At 38.4% G+C, this 25,495-nt stretch overlaps 3 protein-coding genes and 2 pseudogenes across 15 annotated transcripts; all 5 read left to right on the top strand.

Annotated features, from left to right (window-relative positions):
- Positions 1 to 639: 639 nt before the first annotated feature.
- On the top strand, positions 640 to 3,761 carry LOC104739655 (uncharacterized). Of its 9 annotated transcripts, none has more exons than XM_010460087.2 (14): positions 640 to 772; positions 878 to 922; positions 1,015 to 1,113; positions 1,201 to 1,311; positions 1,442 to 1,616; positions 1,731 to 1,787; positions 1,941 to 2,077; positions 2,169 to 2,228; positions 2,316 to 2,393; positions 2,521 to 2,588; positions 2,790 to 2,863; positions 2,997 to 3,160; positions 3,460 to 3,530; positions 3,611 to 3,761. In XM_010460087.2, the coding sequence occupies exons 1-13, from the start codon at positions 701 to 703 to the stop codon at positions 3,517 to 3,519; spliced, it is 1,200 nt and encodes a 399-aa protein (XP_010458389.2). In that variant the 5' UTR covers positions 640 to 700; the 3' UTR covers positions 3,520 to 3,530; positions 3,611 to 3,761. The 9 variants fall into 9 exon arrangements, with proteins under 9 accessions (XP_010458389.2, XP_087340509.1, XP_010458388.2 ...); XM_087484386.1 differs by having other exon boundaries at positions 645 to 772; positions 1,442 to 1,620; XM_087484383.1 differs by having other exon boundaries at positions 1,216 to 1,311; positions 3,460 to 3,761.
- A 6,014-nt stretch (positions 3,762 to 9,775) lies between these two features.
- Positions 9,776 to 10,543, top strand: LOC147927818 (secreted RxLR effector protein 161 pseudogene; annotated as a pseudogene).
- Positions 10,544 to 13,509: 2,966 nt separating this feature from the next.
- Positions 13,510 to 16,740, top strand: LOC104739654 (uncharacterized). The gene is made up of 9 exons (XM_010460084.3): positions 13,510 to 14,321; positions 14,666 to 14,746; positions 14,866 to 15,201; positions 15,298 to 15,433; positions 15,533 to 15,695; positions 15,792 to 15,920; positions 16,003 to 16,197; positions 16,281 to 16,403; positions 16,491 to 16,740. Exons 1-9 carry the CDS (start codon positions 14,138 to 14,140, stop codon positions 16,590 to 16,592), a joined length of 1,449 nt encoding a protein of 482 aa, XP_010458386.1. The 5' UTR covers positions 13,510 to 14,137; the 3' UTR covers positions 16,593 to 16,740.
- A 200-nt stretch (positions 16,741 to 16,940) lies between these two features.
- LOC104739653 (UDP-glycosyltransferase 90A2-like) lies at positions 16,941 to 18,761 on the top strand (annotated as a pseudogene). Its single transcript, XR_015580471.1, has 2 exons — positions 16,941 to 17,849; positions 17,945 to 18,761. The product of XR_015580471.1 is annotated as a UDP-glycosyltransferase 90A2-like (transcript).
- Positions 18,762 to 19,412: 651 nt separating this feature from the next.
- On the top strand, positions 19,413 to 25,450 carry LOC104743210 (nuclear pore complex protein NUP98A). 4 transcript variants are annotated; one of them, XM_087485537.1, is made up of 14 exons: positions 19,413 to 19,663; positions 19,781 to 19,902; positions 20,347 to 20,423; positions 20,564 to 20,857; positions 21,113 to 21,763; positions 21,875 to 22,102; positions 22,200 to 22,834; positions 22,998 to 23,085; positions 23,170 to 23,230; positions 23,365 to 23,503; positions 23,680 to 23,796; positions 23,904 to 24,075; positions 24,392 to 24,433; positions 24,523 to 25,450. In XM_087485537.1, exons 3-14 carry the CDS (start codon positions 20,405 to 20,407, stop codon positions 25,197 to 25,199), a joined length of 3,123 nt encoding a protein of 1,040 aa, XP_087341663.1. In that variant the 5' UTR covers positions 19,413 to 19,663; positions 19,781 to 19,902; positions 20,347 to 20,404; the 3' UTR covers positions 25,200 to 25,450. The 4 variants fall into 4 exon arrangements, with proteins under 4 accessions (XP_087341663.1, XP_010462621.2, XP_087341662.1 ...); XM_010464319.3 differs by having other exon boundaries at positions 19,781 to 19,906; positions 21,113 to 21,769; XM_087485536.1 differs by having other exon boundaries at positions 19,417 to 19,663; positions 19,781 to 19,906.
- The last annotated feature ends 45 nt before the right edge of the window (positions 25,451 to 25,495 follow it).

Genomic DNA, 25,495 nt, shown 5'->3' with positions numbered 1-25,495 from the left:
TTGGATTCATAAAATTTTACAGTTTCTTAAGAATTTCTTAACTCAACTTTTCCGTATGCTTTGCTCTAGTTCCAGCGGCAATTGTTGGGTGAACTTATATATATATCTTATGCTTGTATAATCTCGCTATTTTATTGTATTTTAAGTTATGGAGATCGGACAATATAGTAATATGTTTCGGATGATCAACTAATGTGACAGCTATGTTTTTATCTACCGTCATAAGGTGGTACAGTATTTTTTTTAAGTTTAAGTGCCGGCGTATAAGCTCTTTCTAGGATAGTAAAACATGTTTTAAAATTGTTTTTGCAGGATAGTGAATTCAACATCAATATTGTTATATAACACAACAATATTGTAGTAAGATTAATCAATTGTACGGGTCAAAATTATTTATTACTTAGTCCAAGGTGTATTTTAAGAACACGATGAACGTTACTAATTTATCTCTCTATTTAACTTTGATTTATTTCTCTATTTTATAACTTATTTAATGTGTCTGATAATTTGGAAATTTCGTATCTTCGCGCTTGTAAAAATTATATTCCGAATTTATATAAATGGACTCAAAGCCCAATTTGGATTAGGCCCATAGAATAATTATATCGGTTTTGACAATTCCGACGACCTAATTCTTCCCCCTTGTTGACATTTTTCTGGCGGTCGAAATTCAAATTGCGGAGGAAGAAACCCATAAAAAATGGAGCTTCTCAAGCTGTCAAAATTCAGATTGCAGCTTCAGTCAATGATCGGAGAAGTGCGAGATCTACGTGTAAGAAGAACGAGGTTTCTATACATCTATTGGATTTGTGTTAGTTTCACAGTTTTCTCTCTCTTCTTCCACTTTACTACCGGCGATTTTTTTTTTTTTTGGCAGGAAAGGGAGAGATCAGTCACAGATCAGATTATTCTTGTGAATCAGGTTTTCCGATCAATTTAACTCTTGTTTTCTTTGTTTCGTTTCTGAGTTCGTGAATCCGTGAGACCATTTCGTGTTGGTGCGTCGATGTACAGAGACAGAAGCAAACGGAGGAGGAATACAGCAGGAAATTGCAGGAGCTTCAAGCTGAGGTAGATTCTTCTAGAGAAACACAGGAGGCACTCGAGAGGAAGGTTTGTAAGATTTTTATTTTGTTTTTGCGAATCTGTTCAGAGTAAAGATAATAGAGTTTTGTGGAAGTTTTAATTTGATTTTAACAGGTGAGTTACCTTCAGAACGACTATAGTTTGCTGGAAAACAAGCAGAACGAATTGAAGACTACTACCCAGAACCTGCTTCAATCACGTGAAAACTTCTTAAATGCTTACCAGGTACTTGTCTCATCATCTGGGTAGTAGAGGTAGATTAGAGAATCATCTGTTTGATGGGTGAACAGTTGAATTGTGTGTATATGGATACTTTTTCTCTCTGGGGATTGTGAATTGGTGGTGTGTTATGCAGGAGTCGTTTTGTGAAATGAAATGTTCAATTGAAGCCAGGGATAGGAAAATTGCTATTTTAAACGAGAAGATAACCTCTCATCTTACATTGTTTGATTCAATTGAGAAAGAGGCATCGACAATCAAAAAGGTTATACACGAAGTTCAGGGCCTTGTGGATCAAAAAGAAGATGTAGGCATGTAGATCTCTTGCTAACTCTGCTTGAATATATGCATCCAATATACTTTTAATGCTTTCACGGCTTCCCCCTAATGCAATGATTGTGTTTCTGTTGTTTCTTGTGTTTCAGTGAGTGGCTTGAAAGAGAAAATGGACCATGTCTCTACATATGAAAAAGTGTTTATAGGTGAGTTTCTTTTCATTGAATCTGCGCTGATGCTTACCTGATAGTTTTTCCTACGTTGATTTTTCATCTACTTTTGTGGTCTTTTCCTTTGGCTCTAATTCTGTATTTTCACCTTTACGAAGGCAATGATTTCTATAATCTGTACTTATGCAGATAAAATCAGAAGTTTAGAAGAGAACATTGAATACCATGAATCGGTATTACAGAGGAAGGAGACTATAATATCAGAGCTTTCGGCTCAGCTGGAAGCAGAAAAGATTAAAAATGAATATCAACATCAAATCGAAGAGATATCCATATCAGATTTTGCATGTTTTACTAATGCAAAGATCATTGCTCTTAAAGCATTTGCCACATCTATGTTTACTTGACTAGCCTTACCTTCAGAAAACTTTGCAGGTGAAAGATTTAGTTGTAGAGAACTTGATTTCTGAGAAAGAGGTAGGAAAGAAGATATTTAGCTGTTTACTGAGTTTGATCGCTTTTGCATACTCAACAGTCTCTATAAAAAGTGTTCTAAATATTTAGGCATTGTATTCTGAAGTGAAGAGTTTGGAGATGATTTTACAGCGGATTCAGGAGTCTGCATCCCTGATGACTGGAGAGGTAACAGATAATCGAAAGATTCTATTATTCTAACATTCTATCCTTGGATAATAGTCTAGTGGTGAACTTTGAATTTGAGTGATCAAATTGTTATGTAAACTCTTCTTTCATACTCTTGATATGACAGGATAGAAGGGTGTTCACATCAATACTGACATTCGAACAAGGTGCCGATGAGAGTAACAAAAGATCCAGGTCTGTAAAATCACTTAACAATCTTCTTTTTTCCGTGCTGGTCCAGGGGGAGATAGATTTCATAAGAATTCTCTTAATGGACATGATATGATACAATAATTACCTTTTTAAGGGTCTTAAGGGATGAACTCGGTGGCTTTTCTGTCTCAAAATTTTAAATAGTCCAAATCAATGCTTATCCCTCTTTGATTGGCTAACTAGGCACAATGACTCAGTTGACAAAATGGAGGATTTTCTATGTGAAGTTCCTGTTATGCATTCTCAAGAAAACTCAGGTCTGTTCTCATCTCTATTTTGTTTTTTGTTTTTCCTTCCCTTAGGATTAGATATCACCAGTGACATCATAAAACCCTAACGTTAGAGTTACAACTTCACACAAACCAGATTCTTAGTTACTTCTTATTGCAGTAAAAGTAGTTCCATCAGCATCTCCTAGTTGTCAGCACCAAAACACAGACTGCAGATCGATACAAGATGATGATCATCAACTGGATTCGGCTGAGTACCTGCAGCATAACACAGTCGGTGGCAATTGGCAGAGTAATAATAACCATAACCACTTTGAGATTGAGGCAAGTTAAATCGATTTTCTCTTTGATTACTGCTTACAATTGCTGATAGAAGTGAAGTAGTGAACAAAAAAGCATTGAAATCATTATCTACAAATTCAATGTGATTTCTTAGAATCAACATTTTCACAACACTTGTCATCAGCCACTGTATGTAGTATGCATTTTTCACAAACAATCCTAGCTTTTTGTTGCACTCAGATTCCTAGAAAACCTCTCATATCATACGAAGTAGTTCATTGGTTCAGAGACGAAGTAGTTCCAAACTGCCATAAGTGAATAAAATCGCCAGTCTTTTGCAGGAAAAGTGCAAAGAGTTGATGAACCAGCCTGATTCAGAGTGCTCAACAAATCGTGTATAAGACTTAACTCAGTTAAGCGTCTCATCACAATATGTTAGTTGTTATCACTTAAACTCTTATGTCGTTCTTTTGACCTTATAAACTACTTCAGACTTCAGTACTTGCAGGAGTTGAAGAACCGACGACATCGGTTCACTAAATATGACCAGTAATGCCTTCTAGGTTTTTATTTGTCTATGTCATAACTCATAACTGTGTGTCCAAACTCTCAAGTTATAGTCATAAAAAGAAGATTAACCCCATGATTATCTAGAGAGGCTTAACTCAAATATGACCGGATAGCTTCTACTGACCAGCTCAGGTTCCATCAAAATATATATATATATATATATATATATATATCTTTTTATATAGTTCTCGGTTTGTTACAAATCCTTAACTATAAACTATTGCGTAACATACAGTACTTTTTAAGTAGTAAATAAAAAATGATAACAATGGATACACATATTAGCAAACAAATCAAAGCAAATGCTTATAACAAATCAGAATCTTGGCCTAGATATTTTATAAGAGATTGGATAGTGGACTAGTCCTTTTTATACTAGCCGTGGAAATTATTGACCACACATATATGATATATATAAGTATAATAAATCAATCATTCAGCTTGAAGAAAGTTCGTTTGGTGGGTACTAAGGTCATATAAACGACAAGAACATGAGTTTTCTACATTCGCACGCAATGAATTAGACGTAGACAAAAGGTATTTTTCTTTACATTTTCATAGCTAGAGAGACTTGTAGGAATATTATTGTTGTGTTACAATTCAGATCTAATTTTACTAGTATTGTGTTATATGATTGAGTTGTAAACAATTAAAAGTTTAAAACATATATATATAGTTAGATATAATGGGGACAAATTATTTTCTTTTGGTGGGGAAGAAGACATTAAGACAAGTACAACAGAGGAGTAGCCAATTGAAATTTGTGAATTACTTTTCATCTTTTTGGTCCATTGATTGTGGGTTGTTTAACTTGTGATGTGAACTTTGAGGGCATTAGTAACAAAAACAATAAAGGTTATTGGGAGCATCGAAGATGGCCCACATGGTTCACCATTCGAGTTCATAGTTGGATCCAACTATCTAACATTTATCAGTTTATGTATGAGCATGTTAGGCAAATCAAATCAAATGCTGACAGGAAAAAGAAAAGAAACAAAAATAGGTAAGGACGTCTAGGGAGTTGCTTAAAAAGGCCATCGATTACATAATTAAAAAGGAAACGTGTCTTTCCATGTTTGCATTAACTTAGCACCTTTTGTGTTAATGTGCGTGTGATCTATGCCCCCATCAAATGTAATATCGAAACAGGTTTGAGAACTTAATCACTAGATTTAAAATTATCTTTGATGGAAACTTTCAGTGTTTAACCGATAAAGATGTACCAGCCGAGGGACTTTAATAATCCAGTTTAATAGTGGGTTATATATATGCTTTTATAGCTTTATGCACTTCTACGTTCATAGTACGATGGTTTATTATAGTATTTGTAAAAAGTGGCTAGTTTTTTTTATTATTATATCGTTTATTTTATTTATAACAACTTGATATGTTTTATTTTATTTGTTACCTTATTAATTCTGATGAGATATATATTAAATATTTGTATTTAGAAATTACATTCAAATTCTGAAACGATTTTCATTTAAAAAAAAAAAAAAAAATCTTTAAATGACTTTGTTGTGAAATACTGTAAGATAGGCTTATTTATCAATTCTAATTATCTTTTTGAAAAATGGCATTCTTGTTTTCCCGGATTAATAAGTGATCTTTTTGCCATCTTCTCATTTTAGAAAAAAAAAAAAAAAAAAAAAAACCTTACATCTTTTCCTAAATCTAGCTATCTCCCCCACCCGATAAAAGCAAAAACAGAATTTGTGAAGGGAGAGATGATAGTTGAGGCAATTATGTAAATATAGAAAATATTAATAGGTTTGAATTAAAGCTACGTGCCTACGTCTAGTGTTTTTTGCTACTGGTTATTTCAGTATTAAGTTAATTCTTTATTAATCCGACATAAAGAATCTCAGCATGACTAAATTTTCCTATTAAAACACTTTTTTTTGTAAGTTATAAAGCGCAAAAAGACATCGGAATATTCATTAAGGTAAATTATACTTTGAGAAATCTTATTTATGGTTGCGCTTGAATTGATTAACTGAAAACACCAAGTAAAGTATCCCATCACTTCACTTGAAGATTTGGGAGTAAAGTTGGTGGGTTTTTGTTGGGAAAGTTGTTAAGTTTCCACTCCTTTCATTAAATGCTCTATATCTTTATCTTCCAATTATTAAACCCATTTCCTTTGTTTTTTCTTATCTAGTTAAACTGCTTTAATCTGCACAATTAAAAATTAGGTTTACAATCACTGCGTTCGTACGTACGTGAAGGTTGTAGTTCAAACATCAAGAGATTGATGTGGAATTGATCAAGTGTGGGAACACTCTAGTTGGAACAGAAGGTTTTCCTAGAAGCTGGTTTAACTTGTGAACCGGTTGGTTCTATTGAGACTGGTTAAGTCTCGGTTATCCACTAAAGCGTTGACACGCTCGTCTCTCTCATTGGTCGCACGCTTGCACGTGTGAAGGGTTATTAGACGCTTAAAAACTAACCTCTTCTTCTTTCTTTTGTATCGATTTCATTTGTAGAGAGAGAGAAGTTGTAGAGAGAGTTCTGAGCGATTGTAACCGACGAAGTATAAGCTCGAGTTTGAGCTGAGTATAGTGGATTCTGGTGTACCGTCACCGGCGAGACGTAGGGCTTCACATCGAAGCCTGAACTCGTTAAATCTCTTGTGTTGTTTCGTTTTCTTTCTTGTTTTCTTCTCGATTCGAGTTCGATCTAATCTCAAGATTTGTAGATTAGGTTTCACAAATTGGTATTAGAGCCAAGTTACGGCTAAGGCGAATCAAGATCTACGGTGAGTGTGAAATTAGAAGTCGCGTTGTTCGATGGAATTGGAGATTTCTCTCTTTGGAGAACAAGGATGTTTGCGCATCTGAGTGTCCTGGGATTGAAGGATGTGTTATCGGAGCATACACCTCCGGTGTTGACAGAAGCGCAAGAGTCAGATCCAGGAAAGAAGAAGAAGCTGATCGAGGATGAGGCTACGAGACTCGATCGATGTGATAAGGCAAAGCATGTGATCTTCTTGAACGTCGGGGACAAAGTTTTGAGGAAGATCGAGAAGTGTACTACAGTTGCAGAGACATGGTTGACCTTAGAACGTCTGTTTATGGTAAAGACTCTTCCAAATAGGGTTTATCTACAGCTTAAGGTTTACAATTTCAAGATGCAAGAGTCTAAAACTTTAGACGAGAATATTGATGAGTTCTTGAAGTTGATAGCTGATCTCAGTCATCTGGATATAGAGGTTCCAGATGAGGTTCAAGCGGTTTTGTTGCTTAGTTCTCTTTCGGCTAGGTATGAGTTACTCAAGGAAACATTGAGGTATGGAAGAGAAGGGATCAAGTTTGAGGAAGTTGCGAGTGCTGCTAGGTCAAAGGAGATGGAACTTAGGGATAGTAACGGTTTAAAGAATATCTCTGAGGCTCATTTCGTAAGAGGAAGATCATAGAACATAAATTCTCAGCAGAACAACAACAAGAATCGGCAAAGATCCAAATCCAGAGATGGCGGTAAGAAGATTTGTTGGGTATGTGGAAAGGAGGGTCACTTCAAGAAGCAATGCTACAAATGGTTAGAAAGAAACAAGGGAAAGAACACTCAGTCACAAAACCAAGGCGAGGCAGCAATGGTTAAGGACGATGCTCAGGATTTACTAGGTTTGGTAGCATCAGAGGTTAATTTGGCTACAGGAGAGATCAGTCATGACGAGTGGATTATGGATTCAGCTTGTTCCTTTCACATGACTTCAAAGAGAGACTTATTCATGGAGATGAACGAGTTGTCAAATGGAAAGGTTAGGATGACAAACAACACTTACTGTGAAGTGAAATGTATAGGGTCGATCAGGTTTCAAAACCCAGATGGTACGACGTTTGTTTTGCATGATGTTAGGTTCATGCCTCACATTTCTCGAAATTTGATATCTCTTGGTAATTTGGAGTTGAAAGGATGTGAGTTTAAAGGTGGAAATGGTGTTCTCAAAGTCGTGAAAGGCTGTACAGTGTTCATGAAGGGTACGAGGCGCCAAACTCTTTACATTCTGGATGGAGTTGCTAAGTCAGCAGAAGCACACGTAGCGGTGTTGGAGAAGCCGACTGTTTCTGCTCAAGCAGATGAACAAAGTTTGTTGTGGCACAATCGACTAGGACACATCGGTCATAAGGGATTTCAGGTTCTTGCCAAGAGAGGTTGCTTCAAGGATAATAAGGTTTCAGGAGTTGACTTCTGTGAAGATTGTGTCTTCGATAAGACTCACAAGGTGAGTTTTAGCTCAGCTCAGCATGTTACTAAAGAAAAACTTGACTACGTGCATTATGATCTATGGGGTTCTCCTAATGTACCTATGAGTTTGGGAAGATGTCAGTATTTCATCTTCTTCACAGATGACTACTTTAGGAAAGTTTGGATTTACTTCTTGAGGTCCAAGGATGAAGCATTCAGAAGTTTCGTAGACTGGAAGAAGATGGTTGAGACTCAATCAGAATGAAAGGTTAAGAAGCTTCGTACAGACAACGGTCTGGAGTTCTGCAATCAACAGTTTGATCGTTTCTGCAAAGATGAAGGTGTTGTTAGACACATGACGTGCACCTTCACTCCTCAACAAAACGGAGTGGCAGAGAGACTTAACCGGACTATTATGAACAAGGTTCGAAGCATGTTAAGTGAGAGTGGTCTCGGTCAGAGGTTCTCGGCAGAAGCGACATCTACAACAGTTTATTTGATAAACCTATCTCCTTCTTCAGCCATTGATTTCAAGGTTCCTGAGGAGGTGTGGACGTCTGTGATGCCTTCCTTAGATGGTTTAAGGAGGTTTGGTTGCCTAGCATATATTCATTCAAATGAGGGAAAGCTAGAACCGAGAGCAAAGAAAGGAGTCTTCACTGGTTACCCAGATGGAGTTAAAGGCTTTCGGATATGGGTTCTAGATGACAAGAAGTGTGTTATCAGCAGGAATGTGGTCTTCAAGGAGGACGTGATGTTCAACGACTTCAAGTCTGAACCAAGCACAAGTAATGATAAAACTGTTTTGTCTACTGATAAACTTTTAAGTTTTGATTTTGCAGGAGAACACAGGTTCATTGAAGATTCTTCTCAAGGTGGAGTTTTCCCAGAACAGGGTGCTTTGTCTGAGCAGACCGCAGTTGATCCAGAGGTTCAGGGTACAGAGGTTGCAAGTCAAAGTGGAGGTCATCAAGACCCATGTAGCTATCATTTGGCAAGGGACAGAGTTAGAAGACATATTGTGCCGCCTGTGAGGTTCCAGGACTACGATGTAGGCACCGAGGAGGATGATATGGAGGCATATGTGTGTTTTTGTCTGAAGATGGAGGTCTCACAGAACTAGAAAGTTTAGCTGAGGCACTCAGAGATCCAGATAGTGATAAATGGATGGAAGCAGCTACGGAGGAAATCAGTTCTCAATACAAAAATAACACATGGGATCTGACAGACAGGCCAAAAGACTGTAAGCCGATAAGTTGCAAGTGGATCTTTAAACGGAAAATAGGAATGTCAGACTCTGATCCACCTAGGTTCAAGGCAAGGGTTGTGGCGAGAGGCTTCTCGCAAAAGGAGGGAGTTGACTATCAGGAGATATTTGCTCCAGTCGTCAAACACGTCTATATTCGGTATATGCTAGCAGCGGTGAATCATTATAATATGGAGCTGCATCAGTTGGACGTGAAGACGACTTTTCTACATGGATATTTAGATGAGTACATCATCATGGAACAACCAGAAGGTTTTGTTAGCAAGAAGTATCCGGAGAAGGTTTGTTTACTGAAAAGTCACTATATGGGTTGAAGCAGGCGCCCAGACAGTGGAATAAGAGGTTTGATGAATTCATGACTCAGATTGGTTTCAGCATGAGTGACTTTGGCAGTTGTGTGTACTACAAGAAGGTGAGGGGTGGCGCTTACATCTACTTGCTTCTCTACGTAGATGATATGCTGATAGCCTCGACAGATAAGGATTTTATTCAGAGTGTGAAGTCTTTGCTGAGTTCAGAGTTTAAAATGAAGGATCTTGGAGAAGCTAAGAAGATTTTAGGCATGGAGATCAATGAACAGGTTGAAGGTATCCCAAGAGAGCTACTTGAAGAAGATTCTTGGGAAATTTAGGATGGATCAAGCTAAGCCTGTCGCCACTCCTCTTGGAGCTCATTTCAAGTTAAAGGCAGCATCTGAAGAAGAATTAAGACGACAAGCAGATGTCATGAAAAAGATTCCTTATCAGAGTGCAGTAGAGAGTCTGATGTACGGGATGATAGGTACCAGACCTGACTTGGCTCATCCGGTGGGCCTGATCAGTAGGTTTATGAGTCGACCTATCAAAGATCATTGGCAAGCAGTTAAGTGGATCTTCAGGTATTTGAGGGAGTCTGTTGGTTTAGGTTTGAGCTTCAGGAAGCAGGGAGAATTTGTTATCACTGGTTATTGTGATTCGGACTATGCGTCAGATGCTACTCAAAGGAGGTCTACTTCGGGTATGGTTTATACTGTAGGAGGAAATCCGATCAGTTGGAGATCGACTCTTCAGAAAGTAGTGGCTCAGTCTTCTACCGAGGCTGAATACATTGCGTTGTCTGGAGCTGTTAAGGAAGCAGTTTGGCTTAAGGGTTTAGCAGAAGAGCTTGGGTTTCTGCAGGATACGGTAGAGGTTCATTACGATTCTCAGAGTGCGATTGCATTATCTAAAAATGCAGTGTTTCATGAAAGAACGAAACACATTGCTCTGAAGTATCACTTCCTGAGAGATCTTATTAGCAAGGGCATTGTCACTGTAGTGAAGATTCCTACGGAGAGCAATCCTGCAGATATTTTTACTAAGGTACTACCGGTTTGGAAGTTCGAGGAAGCATTACAGATGCGTCGAGTTTCAAAGAATTAAGAAGTCCGGTGTCAGACGTTAAGTAGGTGTCCGGGTTTGGATACGAGGATTCACCGAGAAAGAGATCTTTGACTAAGGTGGAGATTTGAAGGTTGTAGTTCAAAGATCAAGAGATTGATGTGGAATTGATCAAGTGTGGGAAACACTCTAGTTGGAACATAGGGTTTTCGTGGAAGCTGGTTTAGCTTGTGAACCGGTTGGTTCTATTGAGACTGGTTAAGTCTCGGTTATCCGCTAAAGCGTTGACACGCTCGTCTCTCTCATTGGTCGCACGCTTGCACGTGTGAAGGGTTGTTAGACGCTTAAAGTCTATCGTCTTCTTGTTTCTTTTGTATCGATTTCATTTGTAGAGAGAGAGAAGTTGTATAGAGAGTTCTGAGCGATTGTAACCGACGAAGTATAAGCTCGAACTTGAGCTGAGTATAGGTGATTCCGGTGTACCGTCACCGGCGAGACGTAGGGCTTCACATCAAAGCCTGAACTCGTTAAATCTCTTGTGTCGTTTCGTTTTCTTTCTTGTTTTCTTCTCGATTCGAGTTCAATCTAATCTCAAGATTTGTAGATTAGGTTTCACAGTACGTTTCGAAATTTGAGGTCATTAACTTAAATTACGGTCACCACGCACTGACTACTGTAAGAAGGACGAAGCTTTCGAGTCTTCTATAATACGTATAAAGTAGAACGTTTTAAACGCTATGATGCCACTAACAAAAGCAAAGAAAAAATCACAAGGATAAATCTTTTGAAAAACCTAGATAAACCGGTAGATTATATACTACTAGTATTTATTCTGATCTTTCAGAACAGTGTGTCTCTTACTTTTACTTTTGTTATAGAAGCATTATTTAATTACCGATTGCGTCGATAATTTGCGACATGTATATATACCTCGGTGCCAATCATCGTTTTGCATCAGTGCATGCAAAAAGAGTACCACTGATTAAAATTAAATTCATATCAGGATTCCCCAATATATTGTGAGGAAGATACTATAGAGTCTCTTAGAAGTAGTTGAAACTTCAATTATTTGGAAAAAGGATATCTAGGGATGAAACTGTTTGCTATTTAAAATTCAAAGAGGATATGGTTGGACAGTCTTAAACCGATACATAGATACCTCTCGATCGGCTCTCGGGTCGAATACGATGAATTTATGTCATTTTCCGGATAAAAATGTTATAGTATAATGCGTATAAATTTGGTAGCACGCAATTGGTGGGCCAATGATCTCATGTGAAAAATATATGTATTTGACAATCCCTAAGCAAGAGAAAAGCTTTTCAAAATGGCCCCTTGTCTCTATAATGCTCGAGGCTGACACGTTGTCGGTTTTCGCATCATTATTTGCTCGTGACTTATCTTTTCATATAGCAAAATGTCTTTTAGTGTAGGCTGGGATTTAAGATAAAATGTGTAACGCCAATAACTTTAACTCTAGTATCTATGCCAAATTGTGAAAAAGTATTTCTAACGTACTCAAACAGTAAAGCTATATATAATCACAAAAATAGGAAACGAAACAAAGGAAAAAGTTATAATTTTGATAAAGTGGTGATGTATATTTTTGTTGTGTCTAATGTACGTACGTAAAAAAAAAATCTAAAGGACTGTGGAAATCTACGAGGCGTGTGTAGAACATGAAAGCGTCAGTTCTGTACAAATCGAAAGCACTTCAAATGACAACGAGATTCTGCCAACAAACAACCGCACGTGTGTTGTTTTTTGTCATCATATCTTTCATTACCACTGTTACTCTTTTGTTTTTATTATCACAACACAACAATCCAATTAGGAGAGAGAATAATATTTTGAAAAAATAATTAAATTTGAAAGATATTTTGGGATACAAAAAAAAAGTAAAAGAATATGTTTATGTCGACAAAGAAAAAAACGAATATGTTACTTTCGATATTAAAAAATTGACATACACCGTGTTTTTTTAGAGTGCTTACCATTTGTATGGTTGTTATAAAAACGAGGAAATTATATGGTGGAAATTCTGAAAAACTTTACAATACATATTTCTAATTATTTATTTTTGCCAGTTGGTTCTTCTAATATATAAACACATTGGAAAAGAAAAAGGTGAGATGTAGATGGAGTGATGGTCCATGTAGATGAGATTGTAACTCTTATAATATCGTCAGAGTCAAATGAAATAAGTTGGACCAATTAATCCTCTTTTATTTGCTGTTGTTGTAATTTTCCTGCCAAATTACCTATAAATTCAAACTTCCATAAACAATGTTTTTAATAGAATTGAACAAAGAGGACTAAGATTTGTGGACAATTTTATTCAAACCATTCACAAACAATATATCTCTCTATCATCTACCACGTGAAAATAATATGTTTTTGTTTGTTATGTATAGCATAGAATAATATAATGTATATATTTTTAAAAAAGCTCTTAATAGATGAGTTTGGCAGTTTCTAAACAGAGGAACGCCATCGGCGTCGACCAAGTCGCTTCTTCGAAGTTCCACCATTGAAAGTTGCCACGTAAGTAGCTCAGACATGAGTCACTCACATGACTACTATTCTTGCATGGTATTTTTTTTTTTTTTTTTTTGGTAAGTTAAGAATAAGATTGTCACATCAAAAACCTAACTTGTAACCATTTTTTTCTGAGACAAAATACAATTTTAAAAAGTTAGTTGGTAAGATTTCAACAGATGAGAGGGTTTTTTCTTCCCTTATTTTAATTGGTAAGACGAAAATTCTTAACTTCTCTAACAAATAAGAAAAAGATTTTTTCATCATATCGAGGATTTACAAATATAAAAATTATAGAGAAATATGTTTTTTTATAAGGCTTAAATTTTTAACCCATTTATATTATTAATTAAGGAAAAAATTATAATCTAGAATTTTTTTTATTGGTATTTGACTACATATGATTAGGTATACATTTACAGTACTAATGATTGTTTGACAACAACAAAAAAAAAATACTGATGTTTAGAGGGACTGCAAAAAAAGTGATGGTGAGAGGGAGTCCTACCGACGTACTTAACCAGATCCGGTTAAAAGAAAGAAATCGGTTTAATTCATCAATGGTTCAGAGAATTTGCTTTGCCGTTAATGCACACAGAAAAAGAGATAATAATAACTACTTCTTCTTCTTTCTTCTCTTCTCTTCGAGTATTTTTTTCTTTTTTTCCTTCTTCTAATTTTATTGACTTATCTCCAAAAAAATCCAACAAAACTAGAAAAATATATACTTTTTTTTTGGGGTTCTCCGGAAGGAAGGAAATCTTAAGTTTTTTTTTTTCTCTTTTTGGGTCTTCACCAAATAAATTTTGTCTCTTTTCGGAAATCTCAGCTGAACCGGAAGTGCTCTTTCTGGTGTGTTTTGTTCATTTATAGTCTTTGTTTGGTGTTGATTCGATGATGACAGATTCCTTTACCACATATTGATCAGAGAGAGAGAGAGAGAGAGAGAGAGATAGATACATATAAACGTAGCTCTCTTGATACCTTTTGTTTTCTGGGTTTTTTGTTCTCTATTTTTTTGGGGGGGGGGGGGGGGGGGGGTGATCGTCATATGGAAAAGAAAGATTGTGTAAGCTAATCTCTAATCAAAAGAGAGAGATGGGAGGTTGCGTGTCGACGCCTAAAAGCTGTGTAGGAGCGAAGCTTAGGTCAAGTAAACAACGAAGGAAGAGTCGTAGACGACGAAAAATTCAAAGGAAGAGAGCCGTCTCTTCTCGTCTCTCTGACGGATCTTTCGACACTCTCGATCATCATCGTAATTTCTCCCTTCCCAGTTCCAGAGGTCTCTCCCTTCTCTCTCTCTCTGTTCCTCTCTGTTTCCTCCCATTCCATTGATTTTGATCTTGATTCGTTTTCAACCCTATCGATTGGGGTTTCTCCAATGTTTTTCTTTTATTATAGTATATGAATGATTCTTTCAGATTAGATTCTGATACAAAGTCACTTTGTTTTGTGATTAAATCTTTGTTTATTAATCATCACTAACTTTGTAAAGCTTTGATCTTTTTCCTCTTTTATGATCCTTTGTAAAGCTTTAATCTCTAGTGATTTTGATTGCTGTTTTATAAATTTGAATACTTGGTAGAAGAGAGAACTGATGATGATGTTTTTTTTTGTTCTCCACAGCAACTGGTGAAGAAGCATGGTTTGAGTCCAATGTCGCTTTTGAAACTGACTGTGATGATGATTTCCACAGTGTTCAAGAAGGTAATACTATCTTCTTCTTCTTCTTCTATACCAACTTCTTTTAGCTGGTTGAGATATGCATTTTTTCGTATTTTCATCTATCTTCATTTCTCGGCTTTTCTGATTGTTTTTGATTTCAGATACCTTAAACGGATCTAATCGTGTGTCAGTCTCGAGTTCAACAACAACATCATCAACACAAGACTCTGAATCAAACGAAGTGATGTCCCAGTCCAAATCAGACGGTGACGTAACCGACACAAAGCGGCCTGATTTGGTAGATTCATCTGCAGATGAAGGACTCTTGGAAAACTGCAGGATCTTACCTAGTAATTGTTTGCCTTGTCTGAATACAACTACTGTTCCTTCTATTGATAAGAGAAGGTCTCTTAGCTCTAGCCCTCCTAGTTCCAGGAAGAAAACCTCTCTTCGACTTTCTTATAAATGGAGAGAAGGTCATGCTTCAGGAGCCTTGTGTAAGTATACATCCATAACTTGATTGGTTCATTCGATTTAGCAGGTTATTCTCAATTCGAAAACTCACACATGTTCTGTCTCGAACATTGTTTCAGTTCTGTCTAAAATGCAGTTGAAGAGACCGATAGCGGGTTCTCAGGTTCCTTTCTGTCCAGTTGATAAGAAAATGCTCGATTGTTGGTCTACTATTGATCCAAATAGTTTCCGTGTTCGTGGCAAAACATACTTCAGGTATACCATTGGAGTGAACAATCCTGATTGTATATATATGATTGATTACTAGTTTAAACCATCTTTAACTAGAAATTGTATTTTTGTTCTTGGTAAAAGGGAGAAGAAGAAAGAGTTTGCACCTAGCCATGCTGCATATAATCCTTTTGGTGTCGATGTTTTCTTATCAGAACATAAAATACACCATGTTGCACAATATGTCAAACTTCCCGTTACTACTACATCCGCAAAACTCCCATCTATCCTTATTGTAAATGTTCAGGTATGATCTAGTTCTGCTGATAGCTAGTTGGTGTTTTTGCCTTCTTTCTGAAATTTTTTTCCCCTGATTCTTTCTCTTGGTTTATGGCTGGAACAGATTCCGTTGTATCCAACTGCAATCTTTCAAGGTGAATCTGATGGAGAAGGAATGAATATAATTTTATACTTCAAACTCAATGATAATTATTCAAAGGATCTTCCGCTCCATTTTCAAGAAAGCGTTCGGGTAAGTTAAAAAACTGGAGTCGGTTAGTCTGGCGCTGTTTTGAGGCTCTTTGTATTGAATCCATGTTTTTTTATTGGCGCAGAAATTAATAGATGATGAGGTTGAGAAAGTTAAAGGCTTCCCTATGGATACAACCGCGCCTTTTAGAGAGCGGCTTAAGATATTGGGACGTGTTGCAAACGTAGATGATCTCCATTTGAGTGGTCCAGAGAAAAAACTGATGCAGGCTTATAACGAGAAACCTGTTCTTTCACGCCCGCAGCACGAATTCTACTTGGTGAGACCCTAACTCTTGAACTATTCTGCTTGATTAGAAATATGCTTAGTAACTAATGAACTTGGCAATTTTGCTCTTTGTAGGGGGACAATTACTTAGAGATTGATATAGATATGCATAGATTCAGTTATATATCTCGGAAAGGGTTTGAAACATTTATAGACAGACTCAAAATCTGTGTTCTTGATGTTGGCCTCACAATTCAGGTAGACTTTGTTACAATCATATTTGGATTGGAAAATCATATGGGATTTGATTGCTTATATATGTTACGAATTTGTATGTGTGAACAGGGGAACAAACCAGAGGAGCTACCGGAGCAGATTCTGTGTTGCGTCAGGCTAAATGGGATTGATTTCATGAATTATCATCAATTAACTCAAGAACTCCTTTGACCTAACAACATTTTTTCTCCTCCTTTGTTTTCCTTCAGAAATGAAACACAAATCTAAAAGCATCCCTTTATTTTAGAACCCCAAGAACATAAAAAAGGGTGATGATTTTCAAGTGAATATATAAAAAAGTTCGAATCTTTATTCCAAAGTATTATCTTCTACTTTGAATGTCGGTCTTTATTTTATACATCTCTTACCTTTAAGGGTCGATAGAAATAGAAAACATTGAATTAAATAACACTTTATTTTGCCCAGTACATTGTATTGAGAAGAAACAAACCTTGTTGATATAATGAGTACTTGCAAATTGCTATATGTTAATAACTAGGCACAGATCTCCTTATACATAGAGTCACAGTCACAGAGAGAGATACAAAAAACAGAGAGGAGACCTATGCTCAGATCTGAGATCTCAATGGACATGAAGTCTTTGTTTATACATAGAAATACATCTATATAAGAAAGAGAGAGGCCTATGCACAGATCTCAAATCACAATGGAGTTAGAAGAAGTTCACGTGGTTTTGTTCCCATACTTGTCCAAAGGGCACATGATCCCTATGCTCCAATTAGCTCGTCTCCTCCTATCCCACTCCTACGCCGGAGACATCTCCGTCACCGTCTTCACCACTCCTTTGAACCGTGCTTTCGTCGCTGACTCACTCTATGGCACCAAAGCAACCATCATCGACGTCCCTTTCCCTGATAACGTCCCGGAGATCCCACCCGGCATCGAGTGCACCGACAAACTCCCTGCTTTGTCCTCCCTCTTCGTTCCTTTCACAAGAGCCACCAAGTTAATGCAGTCCGACTTTGAGCGAGAGCTCATGTCACTGCCACGGGTCAGTTTCATGGTCTCAGACGGTTTCTTGTGGTGGACGCAAGAGTCAGCTCGAAAGCTAGGATTTCCTCGGATTGTTTTCTTGGGTATGAACTGCGCTTCCACCTCTATATCGGGCAGTGTATTTCGAAACCAGCTTCTATCTAAGGTTAAGTCCGAGACGGAGCCGGTTTCTGTACCGGAGTTTCCGTGGATTAAGGTTAGAAAATGTGATTTCGTTAAAGATATGTTTTCTCCAAAACCCACCACAGATCCTGGGTTCAAGTTAATTCTAGATCAAGTCACGTCTATGAATCAAAGTCAAGGTATCATATTCAACACGTTCGACGACCTTGAGCCCGTGTTTCTAGATTTCTACAAGCGTAAACGCGAGCTCAAGCCTTGGGCACTTGGACCGCTTTGTTATGTAAATAACTTGTAAGTTAATCACTAATTATGTTTTAGTATAAATAAGTCTTGTACGAACTAATCGATAAGAAAAATAAAGATACCAACTCTTTGCTTTCTGACAGTATGGAGGATGAAGTAGAAGAGATGAAGGTAAAACCTGGTTGGATGAAATGGCTTGATAAAAAGCGAGACAAGGGATGCAATGTTCTCTACGTGGCATTCGGATCACAAGCGGAGATCTCGAGAGAACAGCTAGAGGAGATTGCGTTAGGGTTAGAAGAATCGCAGGTGAACTTCTTGTGGGTGGTCAAAGGATATGAGATAGGAGAAAGGTTTGTAGAGAGAGTGGGAGAAAGAGGAATGATGGTGAGAGATGAATGGGTTGATCAGAGAAAGATATTAGAGCACGAGTGTGTTAGAGGGTTCTTGAGCCATTGTGGGTGGAATTCTCTGATGGAGAGCATTTGCTCCAAGGTTCCAATCTTGGCGTTTCCTTTAGCGGCGGAGCAACCTCTGAATGCGATTTTTTGGTGGTTGAAGAGCTGAGAGTGGCGGAGAGAGTGGTGACGGAGAGTGAAGGGGTGGTGAGAAGAGAAGAGATTGCACAGAAAGTGAAGGAGTTGATGGAGGGAGAGAAAGGTAAAGAGCTGAGGAAGAATGTCGAAGCATATGGTATGGTGGCGAAGAAGGCTTTGGAGGAAGGTATCGGTTCGTCTTGGAAGAATTTAGACAACCTTATCAACGAGTTTTGTAACAATGGAACGTGATAGTGCTGTCAACTCTATATCAAATCTTTCCTTATGATCGTTGAGACTTGAGCGTGGTGCTATTAGAAATAATGTATTTGAGCCAGAATTTGGAATCCTGTAAACCATATATATTTGAGCCTTAATTTGGAAACCTGTATAATGTTAAAAGAACAAGAGATCAGTACATACATAGAACGAGAGTAATGGTTTGCATCAAGGTTCCTTCATAGAACGAGAGTAATGGTTTTCAATAGGGTTCCTTATCTGGCTGAAAAACTCCATATAGATTTTCTAATTTAAGGAGTTTCTAGTGTGTCGCAAAGCATGGAACTCCAAGATCCACCTGACGATGCAAATGCAATGAAGTGTAAGAATTGTTGCATCTCTCTCAGCTCATGAGCATGGCATAGAAAGTGTCGAATTGTTTTATAAAAAGATCTGATTCATAAAGTGTGTACCATACTCACTGGTTATACATACTACACTGGACTCAGACAAGGCTCCCAACGAGGCAACGACCGACTCTGTTCACTGCTAATTAGCTATTTCCATGTTCTCTTCAGGCTCTTCTTGGGGGAGGAATATCTCTGAGATTTTGATCCCATGAACATACATGTTTTATGATTCAAATCCATCTTAAATCCCAACTTGTAAATTGAAACACTCTTTCTTCGAATCATTCATGTTCTGTGATTTGCCGTGAGAGAGTAGAGAAGAAGGAACAGAGTATATATATAACAGGTCAGATTCAAAGTCACTTATTTATATATGGGCCTAATGCAGGCCCAAAATGATGTGATCCGCAGCATGGTTATATATAGTAACAAATTAAAAAGCAAATGGTTAAAAACTAATTCAGCAATTTATTATTTCGCGTTTTTGCCTAAAACTAAAACTAATTGAGCAATTATACTCCCGAGCAGATTATAGAAGTCATCGTACGGTACCATTTAATTACCAACAAAAATACATAGACTACTAATCTTTGCCTTTCGTCGCTCCCTCAAGTTGCAACCGTCGTCGCGCTTTACATTCCGGCGAGAAATTGCTTTTTTACTTCGTCGGTTTTCAGATCGAGCTCCTCGTTTTCAGGTTCCCTTTTCTCCCTAATTGTTTTAGTTTCTACTCCATATTTGATTTGATTCCACGCCGAACCTATTCCATTCTCGGCGATTTTATGACTCCTGAACCCTAATTTCTTCCTTGCAGACGATCGGAGCTTCCGCTCTTGGTCTCTCTGAGACTCGTTTGATACTATTCGAGGCATATTTGATTGATCGAAGAACGTGTGTGTGTGTGTGACCTTGTTCCTCCCTTTTTACATCGGATTTGTAGGTGATTCTTCCTTCTTTCTTCGAGTGACATATTGGATTAGTTCCAGCTTTGATTTTATTGCTGGATTGCTCAATCGTTACTCAAGTTTATGAACATAGTCTTTCTATTGTGATGTTGCTTAGTTCATTGGTTTTAGAGGTTCGTTATCGCCTTGTGAATAATAGGTTTAGGTTTAGAGGTTCGTCATCTCTCAGCCATACCAGCTTATTATGCTTTTTCTTGTTCCCCAGCTGATTGACATAATGTTGCTGGCTGTAATTTCGTTAGTAGTTTCATTTCCTTCTCTCCACGCATGAACCAACTTAAGTTGATGTTGAATTCTAGTATAGTTACACATGTTTATTGTCTTTGATTTTAAAACCAGCTCTTACCGATATGGTGTTGCTTATGTGCATTTTGTTCTTGTTGTTATCTTTTCCTAAGAATTTTTCTTTTTCCAGCTACAAGATAAAATAATTTCTTTTGGCTTGGCCCTCCGTTGCTAAACTACAGAGGAAGATGTTTGGCTCATCCAATCGTAAGTGATTCTATCATATACTTATTTGTTGGTTTCTGTAGCCTTCTATTTCGTTATTTTCTGTATAGTTTTATGCTACTTCTTTCTTATGTAATAGTACTAGAAAAGAAAATTGACCTTCTGAAATTTTTTTCTGATAGCTTTTGGACAGTCATCTGGTAGCAGCCCATTTGCGTCCCAATCTTTATTTGGTCAGACCAGCAATTCAAGTAGTAATAATCCCTTTGCTCCAGCAACACAGTTTGGTACGTCTACTCCTTTTGCTGCACAGACGGGAAGTTCAATATTTGGAAGCACTTCAACCGGTGTTTTTGGTGCACCTCAAGCATCCTCTCCCTTCGCCTCCACCCCAACTTTTGGAGCTTCTTCATCACCAGCATTTGGGAATTCTACTCCGGCCTTTGGAGCATCTCCAGCATCTTCACCTTTTGGTGGTAAGTACCTTATATGGATCTCACTTTATGGGTTTTCAGTGACCTCATTGATTTATTGCTTTTCTAGGGTATGAATATATTTTATGTCTTTGGTTTTTCAGTGACCTCTTTGTACTGTTTCTTTTTATAGATTAGCTCCTAATTTCCTTTTTGTTTTATTGATTTAGTTCAGGTTCTCATTAGTCCTTGGTTTTTCTGTCATTAGTTATACATATGCTTCTGGCGATTAAGCTAATATATTTGTTCCCTTTTCAGGGTCTTCTGGATTTGGGCAGAAACCTTTGGGATTTTCAACGCCCCAGTCAAATCCTTTTGGAAGCACGATGCAGCAATCCCAACCTGCATTTGGAAACAGTACTTTTGGTTCATCTACACCTTTTGGTGCCACAAACACACCTGCCTTTGGCGCATCAAGCACGCCTTCCTTCGGTGTCACTAGCACACCCTCGTTTGGTGCATCGAGCACGCCTGCCTTTGGTGCCACAAGCACGCCTGCCTTTGGCGCCTCAAACTCTCCCTCCTTTGGCGTCACAAACACACCTGCATTTGGCGCGTCACCGACTCCAGCTTTTGGTAGCACTGGCACCACGTTTGGCAACACTGGCTTTGGTTCTGGAGGTGCTTTTGGAGCATCAAGCACCCCTGCTTTTGGAGCTTCAAGCACCCCTGCTTTTGGTGCATCAGGCACTCCTGCATTTGGTGCATCAAGTACACCTGCCTTTGGGGCATCTAGTACACCTGCCTTTGGGGCATCCAGTACACCTGCCTTTGGGGCATCCAGTACACCTTCTTTTGGGGCATCAAATACCTCATCCTTTAGTTTTGGCTCCTCGCCAGCCTTTGGCCAGCAGTCTACATCCGCGTTTGGTAGCAGCGCTTTTGGCTCTACACCATCTCCTTTTGGAGGTCAAGGTTCTTTCTTTAGCATGTCCCAGTAAAATATTCTAACTGCTAATCGTTGTGTTAGTCATTTGAATAAAGGGGTGACGAAATATGTTTGCATGATTTGTTTTGCAGGTGCGCAGGCTTCAACCCCAAATTTTGGGGCTTCTGGTTTTGGTCAATCACCTTTCGGTGGTCAACAAGGGGGTAGTCGAGCCGTGCCTTATGCACCGACAGTTGAGGCAGAGGCAGGGAGCGGTACGCAGCCTGCTGGAAAGTTGGAATCTATTTCTGCCATGCCAGCATACAAAGAGAAAAACCATGAGGAGCTTAGGTGGGAAGATTACCAACGAGGAGATAAAGGTACACGTGATCAAACAAATCTTGATCAAAAATCTGCTAAACACAACATTCTTGTACCTTACATACCAAAATCTGGATTCTTGTCTTCAATTCTCAGGTGGACCACTTCCTGCTGGCCAGTCTCCTGGAAATGCCGGATTTGGTATATCAACTGCTCAGGCAAATCCTTTTTCTCCATCACCGGCATTTGGTCAGACATCAGCAAATCCAACAAACCCTTTTTCGAGCTCAACATCTACAAACCCTTTTGCCCCTCAAACCCCAACAATTGCCAGTTCGGGTTTTGGAACGGCTACCTCAAATTTTGGTTCCTCGCCCTTCGGTGTAACATCTTCTTCCAATCTTTTTGGGTCAACTTCGTCAGCTACCACATCAGTTTTTGGAACATCGTCCGCTTTTGGAACAACAACATCATCACCGTTATTTGGTTCATCAAGCAATCCGGGATTTGGCTCTTCTCCGTCAATCTTTGGTTCAGCTCCTGGTCAGGCGGCAACTTCGGCGTTTGGAAACAGTCAGTCATCTACTCTATTCAGTTCAATACCCTCGGCCGGGCAGACTGGTTCTGCGTTTGGACAGACTGGTTCTGCTTTTGGAAACTTCGGACAGAGTAGTGCTCCTGCATTTGGTCAAAATAGTCTTTTCAATAAACCCTCCACTGGATTTGGAAACATGTTTTCAAGTTCTTCTACATTAACTACGCCTAGTAGCTCTCCATTTGGACAAACAATGGTGATTTTCACATTCGCTATTAAGCCTAAGCACTTAGTTTCTTTTTCCATATCTTTTGGTGATGCCTGTTCTTTTCACAGTTAGTAGTGAAGCATCTTTTTTGCGATGCCTGCTCTTTTGTATCTTTTAATTTAGGCCTTTCAATCTTGCATTATTTTTGTAGACTGCTGGTATGACACCCTTTCAATCAGCTCAGCCAGGTCAAGCATCAAATGGTTTTGGTTTCAACACCTTCAATCAAACGCAAGCAGGTACGTCGGTTGACCAAATCACTGATGTTGTCATCTTATTTGTAGATGCTATCTCATCTATAATCTATGTTTCATGGTTTAAAGCTAATACAGCTGGAAATGCTGGTGGACTGGGATTTTTTGGTCAAGGCAACTTCGGGCAATCGTATGGTCTTTTTGACATCACTGTTTGCAAGACTTTTGTTTCCGCTCTTTTTGGATAGCTCAGTTATTTAAAATAGGTTTCATTTTGTGGAAGAGGTGCTATTGGAGCTTCATTTTTTTTTTTTTTTTTGACAGGCCTGCTCCGCTGAACTCTGTTGTTTTGCAACCAGTTGCTGTTACAAATCCATTTGGAACACTTCCTGCTATGCCTCAAATTTCAATAAATCAAGGTGGTAATTCACCTTCCATTCAATATGGAATCTCCAGCATGCCTGTAAGCCTGCTGTACCTTCTGCAACTATTATATGGTGCATTTTTCTTATTATCTAAATAGTCTCTGTTCAAGTGTTAGACATTTAGTTCTTCCACATGCGAAGCTTGTTACTATTCATAATAAATAGAAGTACACTATTATTCCTTCGTTCTTAATCATTTTCTTTTTCCTGTCAGGTTGTTGACAAACCAGCTCCTGTTAGAATATCATCTCTCCTGACTTCTCGACACCTTTTACACAGGCGGGTCAGGTTGCCGGCAAGAAAGTACCGTCCTGGCGAGAATGGTCCAAAGGCAATGATTCTTATTTATGAACTTTTACTCACGATATATTTGACTCAATCTAACTTTTGGTGCTGAGCTTTGTTCCACATGTTTAAATCTTAAAATGGTCTCTGTAGGTTCCATTTTTCACTGATGACGAGGAAAGCTCAAGTACACCAAAGGCAGATGCTCTTTTCATTCCAAGGGAGAACCCTAGAGCTCTAGTTATACGCCCAGTTCAACAGTGGTCTTCAAGGGACAAATCAACACTTCCAAAGGCTCGCCCGACGGCTCCAGTACATGAAAATGGTAAGCTTCCTTTTTTCTATTCCTTGGCTTATTGGCTATTGCATAGCTAAAGATGAACTTTTTTGAGACTCTCGCTTTATTCCCGTAGAGATGGGAGCATTCAAATCTTAGGCCAGCACTTATAAGTTGGAATTTTTAATGCCTACTCTTTTGTGCTCTCATAAGAGCACGTTTTCTTGTTCATGCATGGTTTTCTTTTGAAACTTCATTGCTCTGCGTGTGAGAAGGACTATGTAAAATACTTATCTAATGAGGTACTAGGTACTGAGTTAAACCATTCCTGGCTCCTTTTTACAATACTTATCATAAATTTCAGGGAGGGGTCCAGACATGGCTACTGATGCAACAAACCATGAGAGTGAGTATATAAAATATTAATAAAGATTTTATTTACGTTTTGTTATGTTTGGACTGTTCTCTGCCTGACTTGGGAGACAATATTCACAGAAAATGGTAACGGAGAACTTGGTGCAACTGAAGAAAGACAGCATCCATCAGTCAATGCAAATCAGAAACAGAATGGCACAACATGCTCAGATCCGACCAGCGAGAAAGACCGTCCCTACAAAACTCTAAATGGACACAGAGCAGGAGAAGCTGCGATTGTTTATGAGCATGGTGCGGAAATCGAGGCTCTAATGCCGAAGCTACGCCATTCTGATTATTTCACTGAGCCACGTATTCAGGAACTCGCAGCTAAGGAAAGAGCAGATCCAGGTTATTGCAGGCGGGTTAGAGACTTTGTGGTTGGACGGCACGGTTTTGGTAGCATAAAGTTCATGGGAGAGACAGATGTTCGCAGGCTAGACTTGGAATCGCTGGTTCAGTTCAATAACAGGGAAGTGATTGTATACATGGACGAGAGCAAGAAACCGGCAGTTGGGCAAGGTCTGAATAAACCGGCTGAGGTAACCTTGCTGAACATAAAATGTGTTGATAAGAAGACAGGAAAGCAGTTTACTGAAGGAGAGAGAGTGGAGAAGTATAAGATGATGCTTAAGAAGAAAGCTGAGGCACAAGGAGCTGAGTTTGTGTCGTTTGATCCTGTGAAAGGCGAGTGGAAGTTTCGGGTCGAGCATTTTAGTTCCTATAAGCTGGGCGAGGAAGACGACAGTGAAGTATAAGGTCTCATCTCAGTGTTACTATCTTGAAACTGCTCTGTATTGTGTAGGGATTGTTGGAATTGTGCAGTAGCAAATAGTGCCCTTCCCTATTTGTTGTGTTTTCTATACCTTTTTGTTGTTCTTACAGTTTTTTCTTGTTTCCTCATAGTATCTCCTTTTGTGTGGTTCGGTTTGTGTAATGGTATCTGTTACTATATTTGAACCTTTTTTTTTTTTTCGTTTACGTATTTGATATTTCACTTGAGAGTTAAGAGTTGAGACTTCACTTAGAGAGTGACAGTGCCAAAAGCCAAAAA

Source organism: Camelina sativa, chromosome 14 (assembly GCF_030686135.1).
Source record: "Camelina sativa cultivar CO46 ecotype springtype chromosome 14, ASM3068613v1".
Classification (NCBI taxonomy): domain Eukaryota; kingdom Viridiplantae; phylum Streptophyta; class Magnoliopsida; order Brassicales; family Brassicaceae; genus Camelina; species Camelina sativa.
Note: the sequence above shows the minus strand (reverse complement) of the source record. Positions and strands in the feature narration are given on the sequence as shown.

What these genes read in the sequence shown, in the direction of transcription:
- LOC104739655 (XM_087484382.1), top strand. Translation starts at nt 701, where the DNA reads ATGGAGCTTCTCAAGCTGTCAAAATTCAGATTGCAGCTTCAGTCAATG. An exon ending in ACTTGATTTCTGAGAAAGAG is followed by an intron (nt 2,229 to 2,315) that starts GTAGGAAAGAAG and finishes CTAAATATTTAG; the next exon opens with GCATTGTATTCTGAAGTGAA. An exon ending in GAGAGTAACAAAAGATCCAG is followed by an intron (nt 2,589 to 2,789) that starts GTCTGTAAAATC and finishes TTGGCTAACTAG; the next exon opens with GCACAATGACTCAGTTGACA.
- LOC104739654 (XM_010460084.3), top strand. Translation starts at nt 14,138, where the DNA reads ATGGGAGGTTGCGTGTCGACGCCTAAAAGCTGTGTAGGAGCGAAGCTT. An exon ending in TCCTTATTGTAAATGTTCAG is followed by an intron (nt 15,696 to 15,791) that starts GTATGATCTAGT and finishes TGGCTGGAACAG; the next exon opens with ATTCCGTTGTATCCAACTGC. An exon ending in ATGTTGGCCTCACAATTCAG is followed by an intron (nt 16,404 to 16,490) that starts GTAGACTTTGTT and finishes ATGTGTGAACAG; the next exon opens with GGGAACAAACCAGAGGAGCT.
- LOC104743210 (XM_010464319.3), top strand. An exon ending in CTTCAATCAAACGCAAGCAG is followed by an intron (nt 23,086 to 23,169) that starts GTACGTCGGTTG and finishes CATGGTTTAAAG; the next exon opens with CTAATACAGCTGGAAATGCT. An exon ending in CTGGCGAGAATGGTCCAAAG is followed by an intron (nt 23,797 to 23,903) that starts GCAATGATTCTT and finishes TGGTCTCTGTAG; the next exon opens with GTTCCATTTTTCACTGATGA.